The sequence below is a fragment of the Thermoascus crustaceus genome (assembly GCF_041956765.1).
Source record: "Thermoascus crustaceus strain CBS 181.67 unplaced genomic scaffold VTN00scaffold_5, whole genome shotgun sequence".
NCBI classification, from domain to species: Eukaryota; Fungi; Ascomycota; class Eurotiomycetes; order Eurotiales; family Thermoascaceae; genus Thermoascus; species Thermoascus crustaceus.
This window is the reverse complement of record NW_027192531.1, coordinates 1,092,254-1,119,155: the sequence shown is the minus strand read 5'-3', so window position 1 is coordinate 1,119,155 and position 26,902 is coordinate 1,092,254. Positions and strand designations below refer to the sequence as shown.

Below are 26,902 nucleotides of genomic sequence, written 5' to 3'. Positions count from 1 at the left end.
CTTTCTTTCTTTCTTTCTTTCCTTCTTTCTTTCTTTCTTTTCTGAACCCCGCAAAAAAAAAGGCCGTAGTAGCTCCCGCCCCTCTCGTCTGAATCAACGGCTTCCCCCGGCACCGGCAAACTGACAATCGCGAGGGAGCTGATCAACATCATCTCTGGAATGGATTATGGCCCTGATCATGTCCGGCCCCAGCCCCTCTTGATCGATGACCACCAGCTGATCGACCCGGTGGAAAAGAGGCTTGTCGCGCAACACATCCGCGCTATCAAGAGGAGAGACAGCGTGAGCGCAGCCGCGTATTTGCGGAGCATGTCCAGAGAGTGGAGATGAGGAGTCAAATGGTTGTTTTCACGGGTATGTATGTAAATATATATATATATATATTCTTTCTTTTTTTTTTGTCTGTCCTGTTGACTCCACATGCCATGGCTGCACCACGCCCAGACTTCCAATCCAGCAACGAACCTCGGCCGACGCGCCGCGCAGAAGTATGAAACCTGCGCCAGAAGCTGCGGGCTGCCCCTTCTTCCTCCCCATCACGCTGACCTGCGACCTGGATGAGAATAATAATCTTTCGCGGGTGCAGCAGAGTTCCCGCCGGCAGCGGCGGCAACGAGGAGAAGGAGGATGAGGAGGAGGAGAAGTACCTGAACTTGGAACTGTCTGGCTGAACTATGTACATGGATCGGATCAGATCAGATCAGCTAAATGAATTGAACTGATGACTGACTGACTCGGAACTAGGTCAACGTTAATATTACCTGAATATATATGTACATGGCACTGCATTGCCAACAAAAAAAAATCAGATGTCCAGAGAAGGTTATATGAGGTAGGTAACAGGTGACTTTTCCAAACAGTGGAACAAGACACCACCAGCCTACCCTAAATGGAATGACAACATTCTTTCCTTTTTAAGTAAGTACCACCTAGGGCTAACATTTTTCAGTCTGCCAATCTTAATGTCACTGTATTTTTATTCATTATTAATCAGCAGCGCTTTCATAAAGTAGTAGAAAGAAGAGTAATGCTTATCTGATGATCACACCTTCAAGCGTTGATACGCTATGATAGGATGGCAGGATACTGCTATTGTTACTCACTGTACAGTAATTGTAATAGCGGGCAGGAATATCTTTATCGATTGATTGATGGATTTATTAATACTACCTAAGAACTGTATGTATTATTGGAGGTCGTTCACTGAACCAGTCGTAAGGTCGTCACTGCAGTGTTTCTTTCGAATTCGAACCCTTTTTACTTTTCCCATTCCCAGTGGTCCGTTCACATATCGTCTCTGTGAACGGACAAAACAAGCAAGACAGGAGTATGGATAAGAATAGGCGCTCCCAAAAAATTAAAACCCAATAAAAATATATGCAATGTATGCAGTCTGCTAGCTCTGGCAGACGAACAGACTCCCAATCCCTCTTTTCAAATCATATCCAACTCTCAAAACCGAACATAGCCCTTTGCGACACCGTCAAAGAAGGCCGTTTCACTGACACAGCTCCACGGGTGGTGACTGATTCCCAGGTCTGGATCGGGATCTACGTCCTTCCCGTACAGGCCAGTTGCACCGTAGGGACCCTTGGAGCTGGGCATGAGCGAGTCGTAGGACGATGGCCAACCAGACGGTGTTGCAGGCCATGAGAAGTCCGACAGGGCCCGCGCGAGGTCGAAGTCGCCGTGTATAAGGCCGGTGGAGGGGGTGAAGATGTAGGGTCCGATGAAGAGTTCGATTTCAAGGTCTCGGTTCCGGTTATGACTAGAATTATCATTATGGTTGTTGGTATTGCTGCTGACTTTAGACGAGGATGAAGATGACGACCGGAGCTCGATCAAGTCTCGTGCGCTCTGGAGGATGCGTTTGAATGTTGCAATGCCTTGCTCTGAGCTGAGAGCGGCGCGTGCGTGGCCGCAGATCCGGGCGGCACGGATTTGCAGATCGCCGGTCCAGTGAACGATGTCCGGAGAGCTGAAGAGGGCAGGGCAAATGGACGGCATGGAGATGGAGAGGTCGGTGAGATGGGGACAGGAGAGGAGGATCGAGCAGTAGTGTGGCTGTGGTGGTGAGGGAGATTTGAGTTGATTTGCTGAGTTTGGATCGGGGTCAGGGTGGTCGAAGCCGTCGTTAGAGAGGGGCGAGTATTCAAGGACACGGAGGGTAGAACTGGAAGCTTCGACGAGGGAGATGATTCCTGGAGGACTATGTTAGACGTGGTACAGAAAGAATCACACCAGGCAAGGAGCTTACCAGCTATCGAGACACTTGAGATGCCGGTGACATGCAGCGCTTCGAGGCTGGTGGCTGTCCGCGCGATGAGCCGCAGGTCGTCGTCCGTGACAGGTCTGAAGTTGGTGTTTCCAAATATCTTGAGCTTCTTCAGGTTGCGGAAGCTGACTCCGGGATCCTCCAGCACCCGATGGTCGACCTGATTCGCGGGCACGGAGAGCGCGGACTTGGTCATGTCGATGGCCGTCAGCTCGAGCGACTCGAGGCCGTCTTCCCGGAGCAGATCCCGCCATCGCTCTGCGGTTCCGTATCTCAAGGAAACCCACGGCATGGTGAGAGACCGCAGGTTGCGGCACTGTGCAAGGATCTTGAAGATCTCTGCGTTCGTCTCGGCCGTGTAGAGGCCGTTGAACCAGAGACGACAAACATGTTGTGCAAGGTCCGGACATTGTGAGAAACAGCGTGCCGTCTCCCGGACGGCGTTGTATGGCTGTCTATACACGGCTTCTCCGGAGGGATTGCCCTCGAGGGTGGCCAGCTCGCGGGATTCGATCCATCTACAGAAGAGGTTAGTGATGGCTGATCGTCGACATGCATCTACAATAGATGCAACGGGTTCCTACCTCTCACTGCCTCTCCAGCGGCGAATGTAGAGTTCCTTCACGGCATAGTCCAATGCCCAGTGCCTCCAGGTGGAATTGACCTGGCGGATGGAGTTGACAGCATCCCAGCGGAGCGAGTCCTCCGGCCGTCGTCCGCGGACGTACTTCTCGAGCTTGACGTGCTGGAGCGGCTGAGGGGCTTCCGTGAGACCGTAGGAGAAGGTCACGGCATCCTCGAGGTTCAGGGCCGCAGCCTCCGAGAGGATGAGGTTGAGGATCTCGTAAGGGACCCGGTCGAAAACGGAGGGCATGGTGATGACGTTTGTGTCGATCACGGGAGATAGACAGGGGAACTGACTGGGGACCAGACGGTCGATGTCAGGGGAAAGAGCAAACAGACAAATCAAAGGCAAGCCATGAAACACAGGAGAAAGATCAAGGAAACTGCAGCGAAGAGTCCGTCAATGTGCTGCCATGGATGTCGAGAGTTGTGCTGTGCTGGGTATGGAATCTTATAGTAGACGTATTGGCATCATCCGGCACCGTCGCTGCGGGCGGGAGGGGCGATGCGCCATATATAGATCATTCTACGTCGAAAAGAAAAGTTATCAATCGCCGGATCCGCATGAGCCATTATTGGCAAGGAACAGAAAAGCCAGGGGAAAGATCGAAGGATGGCGAGGATTGCATCAGGCTTGGCGGGCGTCGACAGCGTGGGTCCGCCTTTCGAGGGGATTCGCTGCGCCGGCGGTCGATCACGCCAGCGGACAGATCCTGCTAAGCTCTCCACATTGCCCCGGACCAGCGATCCGTCCATCGCTGACCGTCTCGAGCTCTGTTCTACACCGACATGCGCGAATTCCCAGCGACTCGGGCGGCGCCTGTCCTCTGATCCTGTGATCTTGCGAGTGCCGCGTGCTCGCGCCCCGGTTGGCTCGTCCTGGAGGCGTGTTAGTCATGTTAGTCATCGATTCGACCGCCAAGAAGGCCTGGATGGAGCAGATGTCGTCAGGCCGCGTTACTATGGGGTAATGGGAACACCGTCTGGGAAGGCACTGGGTCTGGCCAGTTTCATGCTCCCTCGGTTACCCGTCAGGAAAAGACGGAGAAAAGACCGGGGGAGGGGAGACCAAGCATTCATGCCAATAATGCCTGATGGTCTTGTATAGCTGCAAGGTTAGGGGAATTGCCCGCGTGGGCCAAGGGTCTACGTAGCTGCCGATACAGCGAGAGCATAGAAGGAGCTAAGTCAGGTAGTCGACTCTCGGAGCTTCTTGCAAGCTTGTCTAACCCCGTACCGAGCAGGGTGGTTATCCACATGGCAGACGTCTCTATGGATACAGCGAAGCAGCATACATGTGTCATCCGTCAACCCCGGCTCTCATCTTCTGACCTGGAACATTCACAGGTCACCTGCTGCACTTGCGTGCTCGCTCGGAGACCGGGGACCTAGTAGTAGCTAGGCTAAATCACTTGGCCGTGAGGACCCTTTTGCCTCTTCTTTTTGGTCTGGAATGGAATCGAGACCAAATTCCTCCTATCCCGGACATCCACAACCGGAGTCCTCTTGAAGCGTCGGGCATCCCAAGCCTGAGAAGTGAATGCTCCTCCACCAAGATATCACATATCGTGCAACGTGTTGTACCCCGTCTCAATCAGACTCCTCGGCCCTCTTGCATCAGCGGCGATGTGCCAGTAGAACAGCCCACCCAGTTTCATCTTCGTCACAAACTGGGCCTTCTGCTGCACCGTCCGCGGCGTGTCGTACGTGACAAAGCCCCCGTCTCCGCCGGAACAGTATGCCGCCCCAAGCTTATCGTCGTGATGCTCCTTTGCGCCGGGCCGCGGCAGCTCGCTGTAGTCGAACACCCCGTCTTCCCCTCCATGGCCAGAGTACAGTTGACCGACTTTCTCGGTCCCCAGGAACGAACGGCCGTACACCGGCACACCCAGCAGGATTTTCCTGGGGGTTACTCCTTGCCCCAGGAGGTAATTAATCGACGATTGGCACGATACATGTGCCGCGTCGTTGTGTGGACGCGAAGGGGTATACAGCTGAGCCTGGTGGCCTGTTCGGCTGGTCCACGGCCCGGAGAAGTCGTACGCCATGATGTTGATCAGGTCCAGATATTTCTGAGCGGCAGACAGGTTGATGTTCCGCAGAGCCCACTCGCCCGCGGGGAGGGCTGTGGTTAGTACGTACCGTGGTGCCGGCATTCCATCTCGCAGTCGGGAAAGGAGATACACATAGTCAAGACCTTGCTGCGGGTCCGAGGGGTGTTCCCAGTCAACTGGTACAGCGTCGTTAGCATCCATACATACATCCGACAATGGGCGACCGGAGGGCGGATATGAGGTATATACTGTCAATCCCGTCTAGACCATATTGATCCACCAGCTCTTTGGCGGTCCGCACAAAATTCTCTACCGCAGGTCGGTTTCTAGCGACGCTGGGGAAGTTCTCGCTGCCTTTGCCTCCTCCGCCGACGGAAAGGATAACCTTCATTTCCGAATACTGCTGCTTCAGTTGGGCAAACGCTCTGAGGCATCCGTGCGTACCGTCGACGGGCATCTGGGAATCGGCCCACTCGTCACTTAGCTGACTGGCTAGTTAGCTAGCGTGCAGCTTCGTCTAGCAGACTAAGGGGGAAGCAACATAAACTGTGCCATCTTCTTTAACCCTATATAAAAAGCAGACGACGCAGTTAACCGCTGTTGTTCGACAAGAGACATTTTGAATGATTCTTTTTGAGGAGTGTGCTGCTAGTACCAGGCAAAAGCATAGAAGATATGCGAGATAAACCCCAATCTCAGCGACGACGGGGGTTGCTTTTTGTATATCCTCCAGTTCGGATAGTACGCCGCATTCGCATAGAACGGAATCTCGTAAGAAGGTTGAGGTCTGGAGGGATCCCTGGGCCGTTTGGGCCCTTCGGGCTTCGGCGCATGCGGCCAACCGCATCGTGAGAAGGCAGCCCCCATGATCGAGTACATCTGTCAGAAAAGAGAGACCCTACTAAAGCGTGGAGTTTTGGACCTCTCCAATCTTTGTTCCCTTTGAATGAGAGGGTTCCTATGTCAAAAAGCACAGGATCCGAAGAGGGGAAAGACGGGGCTGTGGATGTCGTCTTGATCACGTGTGCCAGGGAAGTTTCTTCCTATCCTGGATGGAAGCAACAGCGGAGACGAACTATCGGGTCGAAAAGAAGAAACAAGGTAAAAGAAAGAGAATGTAATTATACCTACTAGGTACGGCAGATGGCGGCTGGGTGGCGTTTGGGTACCCAGCGTCCTGGTGCGCGCCGTACATCTCCTCTTTCCTTGTTAGCGGACCCTTCAAAGCAGAATCTCCTTCTGAACTGCGCGGAGGGTCCTGGGAAGGGATGGAAACTACAGGCCTTCTCGGAAGAAACGAATCCACACACCACCCCCCCCCCCCCCTCCCCCACAGGAGGTGACAATACTACTTGTCTAACCAGATGCAAAGTAGTAGCTCGTGAGGCTGTGAGCTTAGGGAGAGGTGCACATGCCGTTTAACCCAGAAGAGGGGGTTCGACCATTCGAGAGACTTGCAGATCGCGATCGCCTCCGCTTCTGCGGCACGCCTGTTCTCGCACATCCCAAGAGGCAGGATCCAAAAGGAGATCTGTTGGAGCCGGCGTGAGGTCCGTCCCATCTCAGCCGAACAGGGATCTCTGGGAGGAGCGGACTAAAGGAAAGGGAACTAAACTGGTCACGAGAGTCGCAATGGTGCGTGTACACTTGCCCAGTCTGGATCCGACGTTCTAGAAAGCGAATCTGCAAAGATAGAGAAAAAGTCTAACACCAGCAGATCGACAACTCCTGGCTCGGATAAGGGCCGCGTCGAGTGTTACACGATAATGGAGAGAATGGTCCTGGCCCTCTGGATCCGGGAGCAAAGAGGGGAACGGAGGAGTTTGAAGAGTCTCCTCCAGTCCGAGTTCTCGTAGAGACGGCAGTGAGCTCGCTGGGCCTGGATATGCAGCGCCCATCACCTGCATGAGGTTCCTAACTAGCAGTGGGCACTGGGGAGAAGCGAAGCCAACCGCGGCCCAGAGCTCGCGTGAACCAGGCACACTCTGAGTTAGCGCCATGAAAAATAGTATGGCGTGGAAATAGAAACGAAAGCTATCATTGCTGCTTGATAGGAGACAGGATCAGAGAAAGTCAACCTCGAGTGGGGGAGCATGTCCTCTGTTTCCCGTATCTCGTATTGGGTAGAATGCCGCGAACAATTCGATATTGGGAGAAACCGTGTGTAGTGGGCTATTAGCAATAGGAAGAAATCGATTGCACCAGTTATCTCTGACGCTAACAGAAATCAGAATGCACCCCACACTTTGGACGACAAGGATCTGGGCTAGGCACCCGGGCAAGTGTCAAATCCATTTGACGTTCGCGGATTGGCTACTCCATACAGCTCTGGGGATCTGCAACTGCTGCAGGAAACATTCGAGCACGGGGTCTTAGATAATGCCGGTGTATAACATAACTAATAGAGCGCCCCGTCCATTGGATGAGCCTACCGAGGCTGATTATGTACGCAAGAGGCTCGAGAGCCCTATCTCGAGCAGTGCATGCAGGGGGATGGGTACCAATTTCCGAGACAAATACATATATATATATATATATATGTATATGAAAAAATGGAATGATAAAAGCCCACACACAAGGAGCCGTTGAAGATTAAGGCGTTCACCATGCTTGGTTAAAGGTCCCCAAGCATACCGCGTATCGGAAACTCTTGACGATAGTCGATGTCGCTGCAATGAAAACCCGAACAAAACAGTTGTGCGAAGCTGAATAGCATGTAAGTAGTATGCGCGGCTGTGTCACTGGGGATTGCCTTGGAAGAGGTCCAGCTGATTGATTCGTTCTCCATCCTGAGTCGGACTCTGCTTCGTTAAACACTTATTGGCCACTTATCGGCAAGTTCTGCGACCTTGAACCTCATCTTGGAGGATGGCAGTAGCGGTATAATTGCTTAAGACCTGACAGGACCTGGAGCCATATGTGCGCGCCACCACACTGTACTGGACTGGCCAGATAGCGAAGGGACCCGAAAGCGTTCCTGGCGGCAGGAAGCCCCTAACCGCTCTAGGTCATTCTACTGCGCAAGGATTAGACGCGAAGTTCCCCCAAGGTCGTAATATTATACGTATGTCGTCAGCTCATTCTCCCTGGCATCTCATCAAGTGGATATCTGAGGATTGGAAGTTGTCGGGTGCCTAAGTGGACAAAAGAGCGCGGAAGCGGGAAGACTGCCCCTTCATGGCGGACGGCACGTGGGGAATTGCTGACCGCGCTGTCTGCTCTTGGCACTCTCCACGGCCGCAAAGCAACACTCGAGCTGGCCCTTCTTAAGACCGGCTCTGCTAACCATCTCATACGCATACGCTTTAGCCTTCACTCATTATTTGCAGCCTTTCTTTTTCCCGTGACTCTGAGTCAGTTCTTTTTGGACATCTCGAGAATTATTCGAATTCGCCACTTAAACGAGCCCTCCAGATCGGAAACCCTACGCCCTTCGTTGCTTGCTGAGCACTCAGTTTTCCTAGCTAGAGATATACTCTGAAGAAGCAGTCCACGCAGCACAAGCACGAAGGCCACCTCACTTTTGCTTCATTATCGGAACCGTTTCTTTGGCAATAGCCATTGCCATCCGTCTGCACCATGACCGCAGACGTTCACGGCGCCGCTCAGCGCATCATATCCCCCGACAGTCCTCGTGACCCCAACTACAACCTCTTCTCCTTCACTCCCTTCCTGCGCAAGAGCTTCGGCTTCGGACTCGCGAGCGATGTGCCCGTCTGCAAGGCTTATCGCGAGGGTCACTGCCCTCTTGGACCGACCTGCCCGGATCGACACCCGACGCCGTCGCGGGTGACGACGTCGACCACGACCGCTTCCGGCCTTGCCCCCTCGTCGACCCATGGCTCCCTCGTCTGCAAGCACTTCCTCAAGGGCCTGTGCAAGAAGGGCTTCAAGTGCGAATATCTCCACGAGTACAACCTGCGGCGCATGCCCGAGTGCCAGTCCTTCTCGCGTTCCGGATACTGCCCCAACGGTGACGATTGCTTATACCAGCACGTCCGGCCAGAGGCCAAGCTGCCGCCATGCGAGCACTATGACCGCGGGTTCTGCGAATTGGGACCGTTATGTGCGAAGCGTCATATCCGTCGCCGTATCTGTCCGTTCTACCTGGCGGGCTTCTGTCCCGAGGGCAAGGCATGCCAGGAAGGGGCTCATCCGCGCTGGACGGAGAACCTGCCCAAGCCTACTATGAGAGTCGAGAAGACGGAGGAAGAACTGGAGCGCGAGAGGGCTCTGATCAGGGAAGAACAGGAAAGGGAGGAAGAACGAGAGAGGGAATGGAGGAGAGAGCGTGGACGCGGAGGTGGTTTCATGCGTGGAAGGTATAGGGGAAGGGTAAGAGTATGAATGGCTGTATGCTTCGTTTCAAAAAGTTCGGAGTTTCCTGGAGCATGGAAAAGCTTTTTGGGTTTTTTTTGCTATGAACAACAGCATCGGCCTCCCCGACCCTGCTATAAGCGATCGGTTTGGAGGCCTGGAGTTGAAGTGGGCTATGTTTCTCCAGAAAGAGAATCTACCTGATATGAGATACCCAATAATGATGAAAGTTAACAATTCGCCTTTCGCGTTTATTGTCTCCTGTATGAAAGCTTTCGGCCTAGTCAACATTCAGTTCCAATATTCCAATCTTGAAGGATGCACGCAGTACGCGTTGGATAAAAAGCCCGAGCTCAAAATGACTTGTACTCACTACTGGTACGGAGTATAGAAAGACCAGCAAAGGAATGTAGGACATGGAGATGACCCGCTTTTACCCCAGACCAGGTGAAGGACGGATCAAGGACGTGTACCGCATGCTGTTCATTGCTCCCGCCAAGATAGCTACCTAGGGCAGTACTGCGTTACAGGTATCTATTTTTACCCCCCAGTATAGCTTATGCTTGCATTTACGATGTCAGCTCATGTTTGGAAGAGAATATGGAATGACGTGCTTGAACTTAATCACCTGAGCGGTGAAACGCGTCAAGAGGGATTTCTGTACATGGTGATCTTGGGAATCGGCGTTGGATGAGGAGGCCGGGTCACACAGGGTCCCTTGCTGAAGGTCAGCAACCTGGGTATGCGTTCCGTACACACAGCTTTGAAATTCAAGAGAGACTTGCTTTGGGTGATGATTATGCAGTGGGAAGCAAACGGTGCCAAGACCGAGAATATGAAGCTGCAGACCAAATATGGTCTGTCATCTGCAGGGCTTGCACCTTCGGCGGACAACATGACATCACCGCCGGCGGTGGATTATCAAGAGATATATCAGCAGCGCGGAATTATCACCAAATGCAGCCTCAGGGTAACTAACTACACAAAGACAGGTTATGTAAGCCTTATGAGTGTAGCATGCTGAGGCGTGGGATGTTCGGGGAACTGAGTGGCCGCCGTCCCGAGGCCAGCTCCGCATTTGAAGTTCATTTGTCATTGTTCCGTAAGATTATCACGAACCCTGGTTGGTCCGCGTCGTCTCTGCCCGCGGGTCCAACACTGCAGCCAGAGAAGCTGGAATGTCGTAAGTGGAACTAGACTCTCTGACTTACCAATGGTCTACGGAATTCCATGGAAACTGCTCAGCCCGATATGGGAGGTTTGAGTCTGAAGAACTGAAGGGGTCCTCCAGCGAGGGGCATTCTAGCCCATTGGTGGGGTCGCTCGAAGGAGCACCCGCCCCGTATAAAGAGAAAGCTCTCTCCCAGCTCTCCTTGGGATTTTGGCAGTCTGTCCTGATTGAGCAAGTTCTCTGTTCTGTGCAATTGATTTCATTTGGTCGTTAGATTTTCGTCAGATCTTTACAGACTTTCACCATGGCTCCCAAGGTCGCAATTGTCTTCGTATGTCTTCGTACCCTCCAGGAGCTCTGGGCGTCCAGACACCCTCCTCCATGATGACTGTTAAACTGACATTTATATCTTTCAGTACTCCATGTACGGCCACATCAAGCAGCTGGCCGAGGCCGAGAAGGCTGGCATTGAGGCTGCTGGCGGCAAGGCCGACATCTTCCAGTATGTGGACGCAACACCTCAGTGGAACTTTTGAACTGACAAACACGAATAAAGGATCGCCGAGACACTGTCTGACGAGGTTCTCGGCAAGATGCACGCTCCTCCGAAGTCTGACTACCCCGTTGCCGAGCCCGAGAAGCTGCTCGAGTACGATGCCTTCCTCTTCGGTATCCCGACCCGTTACGGTAACTTCCCTGCCCAGTGGAAGGCTTTCTGGGACAAGACCGGCGGCATCTGGGCTACCGGTGGCTTCGCCGGCAAGTACGCCGGTATCTTCGTCTCCACTGCCAGCCTTGGAGGTGGCCAGGAGACCACTGCTCTTAACGCCATGAGCACCCTGGCCCACCACGGCATCATCTACGTTCCTCTGGGCTACTCCAAGACCTTCGCTCAGCTGACCAACCTCTCTGAGGTCCACGGTGGAAGCGCCTGGGGTGCTGGTACTATTGCTGTGAGTCTTCCCGGATCCTTTCTTATCTTATACTCACGAGGCCTACCTTACTAACTCCTATTTAAGGCTGGTGACGGCTCCCGCCAGCCATCCGCTCTCGAGCTCGAGGTCGCCAAGACCCAGGGCCAATCCTTCTACGAGACCGTCGCCAAGGTCAACTTCGCGTGACTACATGGTCAGCAGCAAGAAGAGCCTAAACCCTCTACCACCGCTACGACAGAACCACCCAAGGCAGAGAAGAACGGAGACAAGAAGGACAAGAAGGAAGAGAAGAAGAAGAGTGAGGAGGGACCATGCGGTCTACCAAAGTGCAACGTCCTCTAAAAAAAATCGGATCCCATATACCCCTTTGCCCCTCTCTTTTTTTCGCCATGATACATCAAATCTTTGTACTTCTCCAGTCTCATGTTTAGAATGCCGTTCGGATTATTATGTACAAGGCACTCTTTAGACATTTACCCAGAGCTGTCTGGTTGAATGATAATGAATTTTCAATGATTTCAATGCATGTGCATATTTCTAAGTGATGCGTATGTATTTAAGGAAATTCCCCATCTACGTCAATATAAACAGTAAGAGCTCATAAAGCCCGTGCGGACAGCTGCAAGGGTTGCTACTTGCTTAGCAAATTCAAGGTGCCAGATGGTCACATGCCTGAACTGCTTGGGTTCTAGTCATGGCAAAATATGTGCCCTGGCTAGGTATCGATAGGAAAAGATACCTATCAGGAGACTCCATTGAAGCATCACATGGCCAATAGATAGTACCTGCAAATGGTCATGGGCCTGAAGCTCATGGAGAAGCCAAAGCCGTTCTGTATGGGTCAGGACTTGGGAGGGCAATGGATGTGGTGCCCTAATCAGGTAACTAGCATTGTTGAAAGATTATTATTAATAAAGGCTCAACAGCATGTATGCCTTTCAAATGAATGGAAAAGGGATAACAATAGGTGACGATTCAAAAGGGTATACAGGCGTAATGCCGTTACGTAAAATACAGCAGCCAGCGCTCCTCCCCAGCGGTCGCGGCAGCGCAACGTGGTTACGGGGAATACCGTACTCCGATGCAGTGACGCTACTCCAGGGCCCAGCTACCACTGGCTGCGGCGGGCCATGACGATAGCTCCGCTGCCTTCTCTCACCTTCGACTTACACACATCCTGGCTGCTACATCACGACCACTTTCCACCATTTTCCTCTAACCGTTATGAGTGCAGGTATTGGATCGCCCTAAATCTTCTTCAGAACTCACGTATCTGTCCTGTGATCCACATCTCTCAAACATGCCGCCCTCCCGGCCGATCATTCTTCGGTTCGAGAGTCGAGATGGCCAGTTCCGGTTGACGGTCAACCCGACGGATCTCTTCCCATCATTAACGCAAAAGGTGAGTCTTCGCTGAGGGCGGCTAGTTCAAGGCCTTCAGGTCAACGCCTGATTTATGTATCAGTATGGTACTAACTCAGTTCTATCCTTCAGATTCTGGAGAATCTACCGTCGGACGTCGACCCCTCCTCGATAGTGCTTTCCAACAAACCCATAGGAACTGGCGGGCAAGAGAGAGATCTGAATACCTTGGAGGGTGTTACTATTGAGAGGGTTGGCTTGTCGTAAGTGATATGATGGACGTCTGATCAAAAGTCGCCGTTCTGTCTCTCGATTTCTAATGCCTGCCATCAAGACATGGAGACAAGCTCTATGTTGGCTACCAGGTGAAAGCAGCGGTCGCAAACGGAGCTGCAAACGGTCATCGACCGGAGGCCCAGGCGGAACGTCGTCTCGATGGAGCTCCTGTACCGCCAAGGGAGCCAGTCGCTGCTCCACCACCCACTTCGCCTACCGCTACGATCAAAAACCCGTGGGACGTCGTCCAACAGTCACCGCTTGATGATATGCTAGACAAGAAAGATGGAAAGATACGCCGTCCTCGCGATCCGAAGATGTGCAGACATGGTCCAAAAGGCATGTGTGATTACTGCATGCCGCTCGAACCTTACGCACCGGAGTACCTCTCTGAGAAGAAGATCAAGCACCTGTCGTTCCACTCATACCTTCGGAAGATAAACACATCTAAGAACAGACCTGAGCTCGGAAGCTCGTACATGCCACCGCTCAGCGAGCCGTACTATCGAGTAAAGCGAGACTGTCCCTCCGGCCACCCTCCCTGGCCAGACGGAATCTGCACGAAATGCCAGCCGAGTGCGATTACTCTCCAGCCTCAGGAGTTTCGCATGGTCGACCACGTCGAATTCTCCTCTCCTGACCTGATCAATTCGCTGCTAGACTTCTGGCGAAAGTCAGGTGCCCAGCGGATAGGTTTCCTTTATGGCACTTACGAGGAATATACGGAGGTCCCGCTAGGAATTAAGGCTGTTGTCCAGGCCATCTATGAACCACCACAGACGGGCGAGATCGATGGAGTAACGCTTCACGAGTGGGAAAACGAGAAGGAAGTGGATGAAGTAGCGCGGTTATGTGGTCTTGAGAAGGTTGGCGTGATATTTACCGACTTGCTTGATGCCGGGAAGGGAGATGGGTCTGTGATTTGTAAACGACACATCGATTCATATTATCTTTCCTCCCTGGAAATCGCTTTCGCCTCTCGACTGCAGGCTCAGCACCCGAAACCGACAAAATGGAGCGAAACTGGTCGTTTCGGCTCGAACTTCGTTACTTGCGTGCTCAGCGGAGATGAGGAGGGTGCAATTACTGTCAGCGCATACCAAGCTTCAGTCTCAGCGGTTGAGATGGTGAGAGCGGACATAGTAGAGCCGTCGGCAGATCCGTCTGTAATGCTTGTCCAGTCCGAGGATGAGAACGAGGTCGGCAGGAAGGTCCGCTATATCCCCGAGGTGTTCTATCGCAGGATCAATGAGTACGGTGTCAGCGTCCAGGAGAACGCGAAGCCTAGCTTTCCTGTGGAATACCTCCTGGTTACCTTGACCCATGGTTTCCCAACGGAGTCGAGATCGATTTTCATTGACAGCAACTTCCCCATCGAGAACCGTGCAGTTATTGGGGAGAGCCAGGAGCTTCGGCATGTCGCTAGAAAGCTCGTCTCTCACGGAGATCCCGACAAGGCCATACGTGGAGTGTCCGACTTCCATCTCCTATGCTACCTTCATGGCTTGGGCACTTTCAACAAGGTGAGTCATTGAACCCTCTGGGGCATCTTCAGTTAATGTAAGGCTTCAGACTTACTGGAATTGTAACAGGAGGAAGAGCAGCTCCTATGCCGCGTCGCGACGACCCGTGAACCCGCAGAAGGTTTGCAGCTGATCAACACACCCGGATGGGCGACTTTGGTTACAATTCTTCAGGAGAGCGGTGAGCGGCCCCCTAAGCGCCCTTGGCCCTTCACGGCCCAGGACTCTCTCCCGTCTTTGCATCAAAAGCGTCGTCACCTTTCATCAAGATCCGAGTCTCCGAATTCAGACAGTGAACATCTTGCTAAGAGGTTTAAGGGAGCTAGCCTAGAGTAACGGCCCACACTGCTTCCGAAACGAGCTTGGCTACCTGTCTTCGATCAAGAACCCTTTTGACGAACCAAACATCCTGTCGTATAATTTCCCCCAACGCGAGACCAAATTCACTCATCCATGAGACATCCCCTTGCATTTCGATACCCTCCCTTCAGCTCGTGAGCTACCGTCCCTGGTTCAGCCTTCCGTGCTGCTCCATGGCGCCGTCCTCCTTAATAGCGTCCATACTCGGCGACTAGGGGACGTTTCTGAAGTTCTATCAACCATTGATACCGGTAACTGTATTTCCTTCGCCTTTGGAGAACTATATTCAAAGGTTTTGCAGGACGGTGCAGATATGCTGCTTCGGGTTTGAGGAAAGCTCTTCTCTGAAGCACCGGATGATCTCAATGGCTTTATCTAGAAATCACTATTATCTGGGAAAAGTGGTCTAGATGATTATTAGATCCAGGCGAGTAGGTAATCATCCTAAGACATGCTATTTATCATCATGATAATTGCACAGGATCCTGAATATTTTTAAACCTTGTAAATGTGTCATTTGCTCGTAGATGTCGTAGAGAAACAGCTGAGATATGGATTATCAACATGCTTATAGGTACGTCAAACGCCGCTATTGCTGTAACATGCCAAAATTCAGATAGCTGATGAGATGAAACCCCGAAAAGCAAAATTATTACTATATATATATTCGAACTCCCCGTTCGTAGAACTCCCTCGGTAACCTCACCCTTTCACAAGCTGCTTCAATCGGTCTTCCGAAACCTTTCGGCCTTCGGGTGATCTCCACACCTCGTGTGGAGCGCCCTCGACGACGTCGAAAGCGACAAGCCTGTCGGTGATCTTGCTCAGATTCTCCTGCCTCTTAGCCCACGTCTCGCTCTTCCTCACCTCCACCCCCGAGCTGACCACCACAAGCCGCGTGTCCCGCGACTGGATGTTCCTCGCGCTCGCGATCTCACTTGACGTCATCGACTTCGCGACCAGATTCTCCTGCAGCTTGGCCTTGATGAACTTCTCGTTCTGGTACGCGCTCTGGCCGACCACGCGGTCCTCCCTCGTACGGCCCTTGAAAATGGCGCCTGCCAGCCGGTCCAGACCCAGCGGGGAGAGGATCCCCCGGAACCAGAGCACGAAGCCTCGACCATCGTCGCCCAGTTTGGGCAGGTAGTCCTCGTGCAGCGCGTCGAGGAGGAAGATGCCTTTGATGTCGCGCAGATGCCGGCTGGCGAAGATGCGGCTGTATATCCCGCCCACGCCCGCGGAGACGAGGACCCAGGGGCCCTTCTCGCCGGCGAGCGCGAGCGCTTCGCTCAGGGCATCGGCTGACATGCCTGCGGAGTGCGGGGAGGGCGCGTTGTCTGACCAGGCGATACCAGGACGGTCCCAGTAGCAGTAGCGGTCGATGGTGCCCTTCTGGTATGCGTCATCGATGAATGGCTGCAGGCTGTCTTCGACGGGACCCTCGCCGGCTTCGAGGAGGACGGTTGGTGTCCGCGTGCTACTATTATGATTCTCGTCAGTGGTGATGTTGCCAACGCAGGCCAGATGGACCTGGTATTTGTTGCCGTCGACGATGTACCGCTTCCCTGGCGGAGCGAGACTGGCGTCCCTCGCACGAAGGATGAGCGTCGCTGTGAGCAGGAGCGCAACGATCGCGATGACCCCCATGATTGTCATTTGCAGGAAGACGGCGACCCATTCCCACAGCGAGCGCCTCGTCTCTTCCCTTCCAGTTAGCCGTTCCTCTTCCTCCCTCTTACCCCACGCCACGGACCTATTCTGGACGACGTTATAGATCGCGATGACCGTCGCCCAGACCACGGAAGCAATTCCCACCCAGCCCTCCTCGACCCGGATCCGGGGCACCCCGACTATAATGAACATATCCACAGCCAGGAAGATCGACAAGACCACGCCCCATATCGTCATCGGCTTCGAGGGCACGGTGAAAAAGAGCAGACTGATCAGGAGGTATCCGATGGTCAAGGTGGTGTAGGAGAAGCTGAAGAAGCCGGACCCGCGGGGGTGCATCATCGGCGGGCTGACGAACATGGAGACGAGGAGGAAGATCCACCAGACGAAGCTGAGGGTGAGGAAGAAGAGGGAGAGATAGCGCAGGGCGCGGACACTCCAGAGGTTGTATGGGGATACCTATTGGAGGTTCACTATTAGCTCAATCAGTTCTCTTTTACTTGGGAAGGGCAGTGCTTCGTACAGCAGGATCATCAGGACTCAGATATCCAGCTCTATCTCCTGGTCCCAGCAGACGAGTCCGTTCGTTGGGCTGCTCCTGGGATCTTCTCCCAGGATTGTCGTGCTGCCCGTCACCATCACCACCACCATCTTCTGGCGGTCTGCGATCCCCGTCCTCCGCTCGACCTTGGTCGTCATCCTTCTTCGTGCCCCAGAGTGAGACCATTGTGTCTCTCCTGCGTTAGTAAAGTCTCTCTCGAGTATCAGGTCATTTGATAACCTGTGTCGTCTTTAGAGCAGGGAAATAGGATCCAGGTCCTAATATCTGATGCTTCTATATTAATGTTACATTAAGTAGGTAGGTAGGTAAGGAGGGAGGGAGACATCATTAGTACAAAATAGGCACTTTATGAGACATGGAGCGACCCGACCCGGACAGAGAATAATTCGACGCGAGGGGCAAAACCACCAATGGTATCATCAGCGTGTGATACTGGCAGGTTTTCTCTTTTTTTGTCGCTGCTGACGATTCTCATCAGGGTAAATCAGGGATTGGATCCATCTCTTTCTCTTTCCCCTCATTTTTCCTTCATCGAAACCGGAAATCGTCCAAGTGGTTTCATGTTCTCTGAAGCCTCGAGCTGCGTGACGTCATGAGTTGATGATGTCATTGACGAGGTTGGATGGATGGATGGAATGGGGTCATGTGATTGTTCTCCGATAGGATATATATTCGCCTCATCGACGTATAGGTGGCATAGTACTTTCCTGTACTATATATATACATATATGATGTCGAGAAATTGGTGAAATTAGAAGTTTGTCTGGAGTTGCCTAAAGGCGTGGTCGAGAAGACCGTTGGCTGTCCTAGCCAGAGCCTAATAAATAGCGCCAAGAACCCAGTCTTGGAGTAGGGTATTGATTATTGGAAGCTCAATATAGAGCATTTTTCTTTAACCCCTATTAAAATAAGAGTGACTAGACCTGCTGAGAAAGTCCTTAAACCCGTGGTCCATATCGTGCTTGAAACCCGCGTATAGAATTCTTTCTAAAGAGAGCTTGTCCTACAGGGAAGGAAGTACCAAGAGAATACTGCCTAGGCAATATGACCATAGAACTTTCTAAAGTCGAATGCTTAAAAAAGCCGCACTTGATTATTTCATATGGTTTTCCGGGGCGCGATGGTGTTGTTCGCTTGTCGTAGTCAGTCATTGACGCGTTGTCAAGTCACAGATTCTTAACTTCCGTTGGTTGGTACTGAAAAGAGGTCAGTCATTATTGAGCAGTGTTATCCCTGCATCATATCCTGGCTGATATAATGTATATAGTCTTTGGGCAATTTGAGCAGGACTATATCATACCTTGGAACATGTCGGTTCGAAGAGAAGTAACGAACCCCCCAACATCAAAACTTCCACACTCGAGAACGGAGATGAGAAAATAATTTACATCGCGTTGACGATCTGGGAGAATTACCTGGTCAGGTACAGGTTACTTGGTCACCCGTGCGCTATCCCAGCCGGGCTGGCCTTTGGATTATGTTAGTATAACCGTAAACACACTGGAACCGTGGGTGGTCTTGGGAGGAGATTGAAGTTAATATTTATTATGTTGGCGATAATGGGTCGGTAGAGTGGAGGAGATGCCCGACTCCTTGGAAAGGCGATCCATGTTGGATGAGGACGATGATGCAGGTTGATATTTCCCCCTCTGATTGACAAACAATCGCGATCAGTCTTATCAGCAAGAAATTCAGAAAATTCGAAAGTGCATGTATAAAGCGTGAAGTGTGAAGGCGGGGTTCGCAACTTTGAAGCTATCTGTCCCCTGGCTAGAGAAAACGGGAACCCCTACAGAAAGTTTATAACCTTAGGGGTCGATCCCCTCCAACTCAAGCTCGGCGGCTCAAAGCTTATGAAGTGGTGGATGTTCTGAAGTTCTAGATCGATCAGCGATAACGATAACGTATGCGGTTGCGGACTCCACCAGCAGGTACCCGCTGTGTAACGATGTCATGGAATAGTGGGGATCATCGTCACCGCGGTTCTATCGCTGCTTTTGCGCTGAGTCCTGACTAACGGGCCCAACAAAACGAAAACTTGATGCACGCGATATTTAGGCCGTCTGCTTAGAGCAGAAGAAGCAGATTTATCATATCCCCCTGTTGGGCGCGGACGACACTACTGCAGTCCGCGCGGCGGCGGCCCCTCTTTCTCTTGAACAACAGACAACATGAGCGACCTCCAAAAGTCGTTCGCAAAGTCACGGCTCGCCCGACTGCCGCCCGAACCCCCTCCGATATTCGACGAGCTGGACGAGGAGAGGGATGCGCAGGCGATGCATCTCCATCAGGACGGGGGACACGATGACGATTCTTCCTCGGCCTCTTCCTCGGCTTCGTCGACTGGGACAGTCATCCCGTCGCCGAGCAAGAATCTTTTTGCGAGAAAAGGGTGCGTCGAAACTTTCAGGAACGGATTCTATACTACTTGGCTTTCCCTGATTAGACAAAGGCCTGTCTGATTTTCCAGATGCTTCAATACTTTTATGTCTTAGCATGATGCTCCCGCGATTGGTCTATTGATTGAATCATTGTTTAGTTGATCTGCTGACTGTCGATATCGCTAACATGTATATGCATCCAGACCATCGGGCAGACAAGGTCCCCTCTCACTGAGCTGGACCGAATTCTACGCACAGGAACTCTATCTGGAAGAGGACGTGGACGGCATCCACATTGTCCACCATGCCTATCTCACTCCGCCAACGGACGGCGGCCCTCTCTTCGTCATGCACCACGGTGCAGGATCGTCGGGTCTCTCGTTCGCGTCCTGCGCGGAAGAGATCCGAAAGATCCTGCCCAAGGCGGGCATCCTTTCCCTGGACGCTCGAAACCATGGCGATACGACGCAGAGCCGCCGAGAAGGCGGTGGTAGCGTCGAGACGGACCTGCGTCTGGAGACGCTGAGCCGTGATCTCGTCTTCGTGGTCAGAAAGACCCAGTCGAAGATGGGATGGGAAGCGCTTCCGGATCTGGTTCTCGTCGGACATAGTCTGGGAGGCGCTGTTATCACGGATGTTGCGAAGAAGGGCGAGCTGGGGTCGAAAGTCCTGGCGTATGCCGTTCTGGATGTCGTGGAGGGTATGTACTCATGCATAGGGGCTGAAGATGACGGCTCTTGTCATCTTATTCCCATCCATACTGACTTGCCTATCACACAGGTTCCGCCATGGACGCTCTCCAGAGCATGGAGAAATACCTCATGACACGACCGTCGCGATTCCCCTCCTTAGCATCAGGAATCGAATGGCAGTATGTCTTCCACCTATTTATCCATCAAACAAATACCTTTGTTTTTCCTTTTTCTAACAACACCTCCCCAGCACCCGCTCCCGCACAATCCGCAACTCCACCTCCGCCCGAGTCTCGGTCCCATCCCTCCTCCGCCAGGAGGAGAACCCCGCCGACCCATCCAAGCCCTGGGTCTGGCGGACCAATCTGGCCGAGACGAAGCCCTTCTGGGAGAACTGGTTCGTCGGGCTGAGCAAGAAGTTCCTCGAGGCGCGCGGCGGCAAGCTGCTCATGCTGGCCGGGACGGACCGGCTGGATAAGGAGCTGATGATCGGGCAGATGCAGGGTGCGTATTTACTTTTACTCTAAACCATTTACTAAATTGTTTCCCGTTTTAATTTTAGAGTTATTCATTGCGTGCATCCTCTAACTCGCAGTACCTATCCAGGTAAATACCAGCTCCAAGTCCTCCCCGAGGCAGGCCACTTCATCCAGGAAGACCAACCCGCCAAGACGGCCCAGATCCTCGTCGACTTCTACAAGCGGAACGATCGCAGTGCGCTCGTGCTCCCGCCAAAGGTCGGGGACGTGATGGCCACCGCGGCGATGGAGAAGGGTGTTGGGAGAGGAGGAGGCATTGGTGGTGGTGGTGGCGGCAGTCCTTTCAAGAGGCCGTTCTCCTGAACTTCACCCCCCTGACTGAAGATGATGTGATTTTTTTGTTTATTTTACGCCCTTTTTGTGAACCCGGATAGGTAGGTAGGTAGGCAGTCCTCTTACTTACGGAATAGATCCTTCGCCTCTCGATTCTCTACGAGATTAGGTAGTGGACCTAGGGTTTCAAAACTCGTAAAATACGACTGTGATTGGAGGCTTTTAAGAACATATCTCTCCCCTCTTCTACCTTTCAAGAGTTTACGAAAGTAAAAAGAAAGCATGGAAACAGATTCAAATCCCGAAGAAGGACTCGAAATTCTTTTCAAAAGCTGTCTGCCTGTCGTTATGACTAATTTACACAGTGCTTGCTTGAATGAGAATTAGAAGAAGCAGATCCACAGAAAATCAAAAGAAGATCCGCCTCAGAATCCATCATTACTGCACACGAAATAATTCACCAGCCCAACCCAAATCCCGTGCCAAAGCCAACTCAGGACGCCGCCACTAGCCAGCCAAACACAAGATCATAACCGTGGTGCTGGGTAGTAACAAAGACATGAAACAAAATCTCCGTGAAAAGAAAAAGAGACAGATGATATCGAGGGAATAATGCCCGCTCTGTGTTATTGTGGTGCCTGCGCACCAACTAGTTCGCACCCTCTCCTCCCGTCAAGGGAGGTAAGCGCCTCCAGCGATGATCAGATTCATGGTCGTGAATTTCACCTTGTATACAGGACTCTTCTTGGTCGGGAAAGCGCTGATTTGGTCAGGGGTAACCACAACGTCTTTGCCCTTCTTTTTGCCCGCGCCAGGTCCAACGGAAGCAGAGGTCTGAGCAGCGGAAGTATTTCCAGCGTCAATCTTGGTGCCCGCTCCGCCTTCACCAACGACTCGTCCTTGGGTGCTGACCGGCTCCTGAGCAGGACCAGCGATGTCCCACACGCGAACGGTGCCATCTGCCCCTCCAGAAACCAGGACAGTAGACTCGACGCTCCAGCTGAGGGACCAGATGCCGCCCTTGCCGTGGCCACGCATGCGCTTGAGCAACCTTCCGGGAGCCAGGTCCCAAAGGAAGATCGATCCGTGATCGTCAGCAGAGGCCAGGATCTTTCCGTTCCTGCTGCATGCCATAGCAGTGATATTGCCGGTATGGCCAGTGAACATGCGGACCGCGTTACCAGTGGTCACTGCCCACATGCGGACAGTGTGGTCAGAGCTACCGGTAAAGACGTAGGCGGAGTTCGGGTGGAAACAGACAACATCAACGTCCTGATCATGTCCGGCGAAGATACGTTGCTGACGAACGCGATCAGTCACCCAGAGACGCGCGGTCTTGTCATGACCTCCGGAAACGAAGTAGTGACCAAACGGTCCCCAAGACAGATCCCAGACGGGTTGATCGTGTCCCTTGTAGACTACAGTGCACTGCCATAGGTCCAAGGACCACAGGCGGATAGTCTTGTCGGCCGATGATGACAGCAGCCAGCGAACATTGGTCGGGGCCAACGCGCCTTCGGTACGAGTAGCTGATGGAGCAAAGGCCACCGCGTAGACTGGTCCAGAATGTCCGATCAGACGGTGAGAGTTCGCGGGTGGCGTGTCATCGATACCCTCGTGGGTGGGCTTGATTTTCTTCCCATCAAGACTCCAGACTCGGATGTACGATTCTTGCATGCCAGCTGCCACGAGCATGTTGTCATCAGAGAAATCAATACAGTTTATTCTGGCAATATTCGTTAGTTTGAAATTGCTAGCAGTGCTCTGGGAGGACTCACCCATCATAGGTATTGTGGAACGTAAACATGCAAACGCTGACAGCTGGGCCAACGCCGCCGGTACGGCCTTCAATTCTGAACCGATCACGGTTTTCCTTGACTTTCTGCACTTCCATCGCCACATCACGGGCGGTGGAAGGCGGATAGGGGATCTCAGCACGAGTTGGAGCATCCTCGTCCTCTTCCTTTTTAATCATCTGGTCGAACTCCTGGACCAAAGTGTTTTGGCCGGGAGCCGGCGGGTGTTTTTGGTCCTCTTCGGCGAGTTCGCCGCGGACATCAGTTTCCATTTCGGGCTCCATTGGGAGTTTTCCGAGCTTGAGTCTGGGAAGAGTTCCAGTCATGGCAGGATTGTCTCCAGTGTAGGCAGAACCCGGATGATGGCCTGGGATACCCTCGTCTTCAAGAGGGAAGGTATGAGCATCTCCAGCTCGTCCGAGCATCGCAGCAAAGCTGAACCTATCATCGGCCGCGCGCTCCTTGGTGATAATGGTGCAATAACTGCTGAGGATTGCGGACATGACAGAGCCTCCATCCTTCGACTTGTTTTCCAGGAATTGCATTAGGTTAGAGAAAGCCGGGTTGCTGAGAATCAGGCGATATTTGTTCGCGCGATACAGCTTTGCAATCACATTATCCTGGGCGTGCTCCGGAAGACTAATAGGTTCCAAAGCACGAATGTCTTCAGTATGCTCGGGCAAGAAAAGGTTCTTGTTGGCCTCGAAGAATGGCTTGGCATCCTGCGGCCACATGGAGGAAATCATATTGAGGAAGGAATGGACAAAAAGCGGCCAAAGAACACGTCTAAGTTCCGGCTATTGTCCTGTGAGTCGATATCCAGTCAAGATGACCTTGTCAAAGAAACTATCATACCTTGTACAGGTCTAGGTTATCCTCAACCCAGATCTTGAGCAGGTCTATATAGAATCATGATGTTAGCCTGCTGAATGCTCAGCTTAGACAAGAACAGCACAAATGATACTCACCAAAACCCTGCCGGTACTTGGGGCGCGCATCCTCGCCAAGCTGGGGCAGAGGACGACCGTCAATCTCTTGGTTGGCGGACTCCATACGAAGCATCGCCTCAGTTCGAGTGTATCCCTTCTTCGCCAGATAATCGATGACCTATACGGAAAACTGTTAGCCAAACACCAAGGTCCCAGGCGGTGATCCTGAAATGAGTTCTAAGAGAAAATAAGACACGTCAAGACAACAAACATATGAAGAGCTAGAAAGGAACGTAAAAACAGAGTGTAACATGAGATCGCAACAATGCCCAAGATGATAGCAGCAAGCATGCAGGAAGCACACACATCTTTCCTCTCAACGCCCGTCTTGCTCCCTCGAGTGAGAAACGTATTTTGGCCTCCTGATGCAGTTGTTGTGGTAGGTTTCTTCTTCCTGCTGGATCTACTCCTTTTCCGCTTGGTAGGAGATAAAGAATTACCCTCCCTAGCTGGCGTAGTAGGAACCAAAAAGCCCTGTCCTGTGGCCAGCTGAGGTTTGGGATCGGAGCCGCCTGCTTTAGCTGGCGTGACAGTAGCCGAAAAGCTAAGTGCCGTAGCCGGTTGAGCATTGAGCCCCGGACCATCTGCTTTAGCTGGCGCAGTAGGAGACAAAGAGAGCTGTCCCACGGCCGGCTTATCTTTGGTCTCAGAGCCCTTTGCTTTGCCTGGAGTGACCTGAGACAAAGAGCCCTGTCCCGTTGCAAGTTGAGATTTTGGCTCCGAGCTCTCTGTTTTCTTGACAAGGGCACTGGTCTCGCCACGAGGCTTTTTAGGCTCATCAACAGGGATAAAAGGCGCAATATTCTCCTTGGATGCGTCGACAGGAACCACGGGCTGATTCTGACTGTCTGTCGATGCAGGCTGATTGTCCCGAGGCGGGTTGCTGCTTGGAGCAGGAGGGTCCGCATTGTTTTCATTTGCCGGCTTGGCTTGGGCTTTAGGCTTGGCTCTAGGGCGCCTCTTCGCCGCCGTACCGACGTTCTTCGCCATATTGGCCTTGCGATGAAGATTTTCGAGATTCGCGTATATCGACAACAAGGTGATTGTTTTGGGGAGACATCAGGCAACACAGCGGACAAAGACAGGTATAATGCTATAGCAATAACCTCGTAACAATGTTGATCCGGAAACATTCCCTGGAAATGAACGGAGCCCGCCGCTGTCTCTGGGTGGTATAGAAAAACAATGTCCCGTGACTTTCTCTCTGTCCCTGCTCATGCAGCATGTACTCTCCCTGCACAAGGTCTGGAAACAAGAGTTCCAGCTTGTTATTTACTACAAGCAGTCAAACAATAGCTGCTACAACTGAGGAGGATCGCCCCATTCTCCCTTCAAGCTCGTCCCCAAACAGGCTCCCCTGCAATAAGAGGTTGCAACTGTTGCATAAAAACAGAAACGAAACTCGAGCAACACCCAAGGAATACTCGAACAGAAAGGTAAGAAATCAGGAAAGGAAATCCCACATAACCTGAACTTCCAAAAAGAAAACAAAAGCAACGTGCTGGAGAAAAAGCGTGCAGAAGGCAAGGGGGCAAAACAACAAAAAAAGGACATATGTCACTTACTATCTGGTTAAGGTTCTGCTGCGACATGGCTGGATTCGAAGGGGCCGCCGGTCCAGGCGTCCCTCCTCCAACTGGAGGATTAGGAGCCATCGGCTGCTGAGGAGGCATGGGCATTCCACCCTGAGGCCCGATACTTCCACTTCGTGGTGCAGGGCTCGGAGCCCCGCCTGGCGCAGACATTATCCCTTCTGTCAGATTACGAATGTATAGTTGTGATGACAGGAAAAGGGGACGGTGGCTCCGCAGCCTGTAAAAACTTCAAGATGGTCGGGGCATGAGAAGCGATGGAGGAATACAGTAAAGAGGCGACAGTGAAGGTCGCAGCGTTGAAGATCGCGCCGGTTTGATATTGAGCTATGATGCTTTTGGCTAGATCGCCTTGCTTATCTAAGCTTCCCCAGGTCTTCACGTGATTCGGTCGCCATTCCCTCGAAGTAGACTTCTAAACATCCCAAAGCGTCAATCTCACTGCCCAGATCTCGTGTGATATTTATTTTCACTTTTACTTTAATTTCCGTTCTCTGTCGACATGGAGAACGGAAAGCCAGATAAGGAATTCACGTCTGCTGACCGAATCCGGCAGCTAAACGACATTGACAGAGTGCGCGTCTCCCAAATGATTTAGAACTGACGACGAAGAAAAGAATACCTACAGCTAACCTTATGACTGGCGAAATTCAGGACGTGACGAAACTGATTCATTCCGCCGGACTTGCCGTCCAAGCTCTGACGAACGCCAGATCAACCGAGCCGTCCTCATCATCGACAGACAACTCCCTGGAAGCGCACAAGGCCGCATTCAAAGCGGCAACATCGCAGTACTTCGCGCTCCTCTCTTCTATCGACGTCAGACTGCGCCGCCAGGTTTACGCGCTGGAGGAGGCAGGGATCCTCGCGTCGGAGTCGGCATTCAGGCCAAGTGAAGCAGCAGCAGCAGGCGCTGCGGGTGGTGCGGCGAACCCGCTCGAGATCAGCTGGCTCAATAGCAGGAAAGATACCGTGGGGAAGGACAAAGAGGCCGAATTGTGGGCAGCAGCGAGGGAATTTGTCGCAAAGGTCAGCCCATCGTCGTCGTCCACTGGCGAGGAGTCTGGGAAGGGGAAAAACGGTGACGAGAAGATGGAGATGGATTGAGCTCCTTTTTGACCGAGTTCCTCTACCAGAGGCCAGAAAAGACTACTTGTAGATGTCTTTACGCATCTCTGGCGCAGACGTTTACGGTCAGATGAAACTGCCTTTTTTTGCCGTATCAAGTCTGCAAGACAGGCCCGACTTTTCCCTGACCGGGACGGTCAGAAGGCCCTTGGCCTGAAGTATCTCTTGAGCAGGGTCGATTCCTAAGAGTATTGATGCTCTTAACAGCTTGCTACAATGGAGGATATACAAGGGTCTTCGCTCCAGGGAGCCGACCCTGCAACAACATCCCGTCGCCGGTGGCTCTCTGGACCCCAGAACAGTTCTACTGTGTAGCATTCGACGGGACAAGCCTTCGTAATATGCGGTGAAACAGTTTTGCACGATATCCCACATTCTGAAC

At 52.4% G+C, this 26,902-nt stretch overlaps 10 protein-coding genes across 10 annotated transcripts; 6 read left to right on the top strand and 4 right to left on the bottom strand.

Annotated features, from left to right (window-relative positions):
• Positions 1–420: 420 nt before the first annotated feature.
• Positions 421–671, top strand: VTN00DRAFT_7950 (uncharacterized protein; the record flags this gene model as incomplete). Its single annotated transcript, XM_069434750.1, has 2 exons — positions 421–488; positions 587–671. The coding sequence occupies 2 exons, from the start codon at positions 421–423 to the stop codon at positions 669–671; spliced, it is 153 nt and encodes a 50-aa protein (XP_069286216.1).
• Positions 672–1,452: 781 nt separating this feature from the next.
• VTN00DRAFT_7949 (uncharacterized protein) lies at positions 1,453–3,149 on the bottom strand (the record flags this gene model as incomplete). Its single annotated transcript, XM_069434748.1, has 3 exons — positions 1,453–2,201; positions 2,258–2,793; positions 2,860–3,149. 3 exons carry the CDS (start codon positions 3,147–3,149, stop codon positions 1,453–1,455), a joined length of 1,575 nt encoding a protein of 524 aa, XP_069286215.1.
• A 1,309-nt stretch (positions 3,150–4,458) lies between these two features.
• On the bottom strand, positions 4,459–5,820 carry VTN00DRAFT_7948 (uncharacterized protein; the record flags this gene model as incomplete). The annotated part of the gene is made up of 4 exons (XM_069434747.1): positions 4,459–5,129; positions 5,203–5,437; positions 5,495–5,519; positions 5,609–5,820. 4 exons carry the CDS (start codon positions 5,818–5,820, stop codon positions 4,459–4,461), a joined length of 1,143 nt encoding a protein of 380 aa, XP_069286214.1.
• A 2,712-nt stretch (positions 5,821–8,532) lies between these two features.
• Positions 8,533–9,300, top strand: VTN00DRAFT_7947 (uncharacterized protein; the record flags this gene model as incomplete). The annotated part of the gene is made up of 1 exon (XM_069434746.1): positions 8,533–9,300. The coding sequence occupies one exon, from the start codon at positions 8,533–8,535 to the stop codon at positions 9,298–9,300; it is 768 nt and encodes a 255-aa protein (XP_069286213.1).
• Positions 9,301–10,745: 1,445 nt separating this feature from the next.
• On the top strand, positions 10,746–11,562 carry VTN00DRAFT_7946 (uncharacterized protein; the record flags this gene model as incomplete). Its single annotated transcript, XM_069434745.1, has 4 exons — positions 10,746–10,772; positions 10,858–10,943; positions 10,998–11,394; positions 11,461–11,562. The coding sequence occupies 4 exons, from the start codon at positions 10,746–10,748 to the stop codon at positions 11,560–11,562; spliced, it is 612 nt and encodes a 203-aa protein (XP_069286212.1).
• A 1,114-nt stretch (positions 11,563–12,676) lies between these two features.
• On the top strand, positions 12,677–14,868 carry VTN00DRAFT_7945 (uncharacterized protein; the record flags this gene model as incomplete). The annotated part of the gene is made up of 5 exons (XM_069434744.1): positions 12,677–12,778; positions 12,871–13,001; positions 13,073–14,537; positions 14,607–14,718; positions 14,864–14,868. The coding sequence occupies 5 exons, from the start codon at positions 12,677–12,679 to the stop codon at positions 14,866–14,868; spliced, it is 1,815 nt and encodes a 604-aa protein (XP_069286211.1).
• A 731-nt stretch (positions 14,869–15,599) lies between these two features.
• Positions 15,600–17,295, bottom strand: VTN00DRAFT_7944 (uncharacterized protein; the record flags this gene model as incomplete). The annotated part of the gene is made up of 2 exons (XM_069434743.1): positions 15,600–17,027; positions 17,092–17,295. The coding sequence occupies 2 exons, from the start codon at positions 17,293–17,295 to the stop codon at positions 15,600–15,602; spliced, it is 1,632 nt and encodes a 543-aa protein (XP_069286210.1).
• Positions 17,296–19,301: 2,006 nt separating this feature from the next.
• On the top strand, positions 19,302–21,045 carry VTN00DRAFT_7943 (uncharacterized protein; the record flags this gene model as incomplete). The annotated part of the gene is made up of 5 exons (XM_069434742.1): positions 19,302–19,522; positions 19,715–20,211; positions 20,292–20,382; positions 20,454–20,707; positions 20,810–21,045. The coding sequence occupies 5 exons, from the start codon at positions 19,302–19,304 to the stop codon at positions 21,043–21,045; spliced, it is 1,299 nt and encodes a 432-aa protein (XP_069286209.1).
• A 642-nt stretch (positions 21,046–21,687) lies between these two features.
• Positions 21,688–25,545, bottom strand: VTN00DRAFT_7942 (uncharacterized protein; the record flags this gene model as incomplete). Its single annotated transcript, XM_069434741.1, has 5 exons — positions 21,688–22,741; positions 22,794–23,608; positions 23,667–23,710; positions 23,780–23,918; positions 25,366–25,545. The coding sequence occupies 5 exons, from the start codon at positions 25,543–25,545 to the stop codon at positions 21,688–21,690; spliced, it is 2,232 nt and encodes a 743-aa protein (XP_069286208.1).
• Positions 25,546–25,894: 349 nt separating this feature from the next.
• On the top strand, positions 25,895–26,499 carry VTN00DRAFT_7941 (uncharacterized protein; the record flags this gene model as incomplete). Its single annotated transcript, XM_069434740.1, has 2 exons — positions 25,895–25,966; positions 26,047–26,499. 2 exons carry the CDS (start codon positions 25,895–25,897, stop codon positions 26,497–26,499), a joined length of 525 nt encoding a protein of 174 aa, XP_069286207.1.
• Positions 26,500–26,902: the final 403 nt, after the last annotated feature.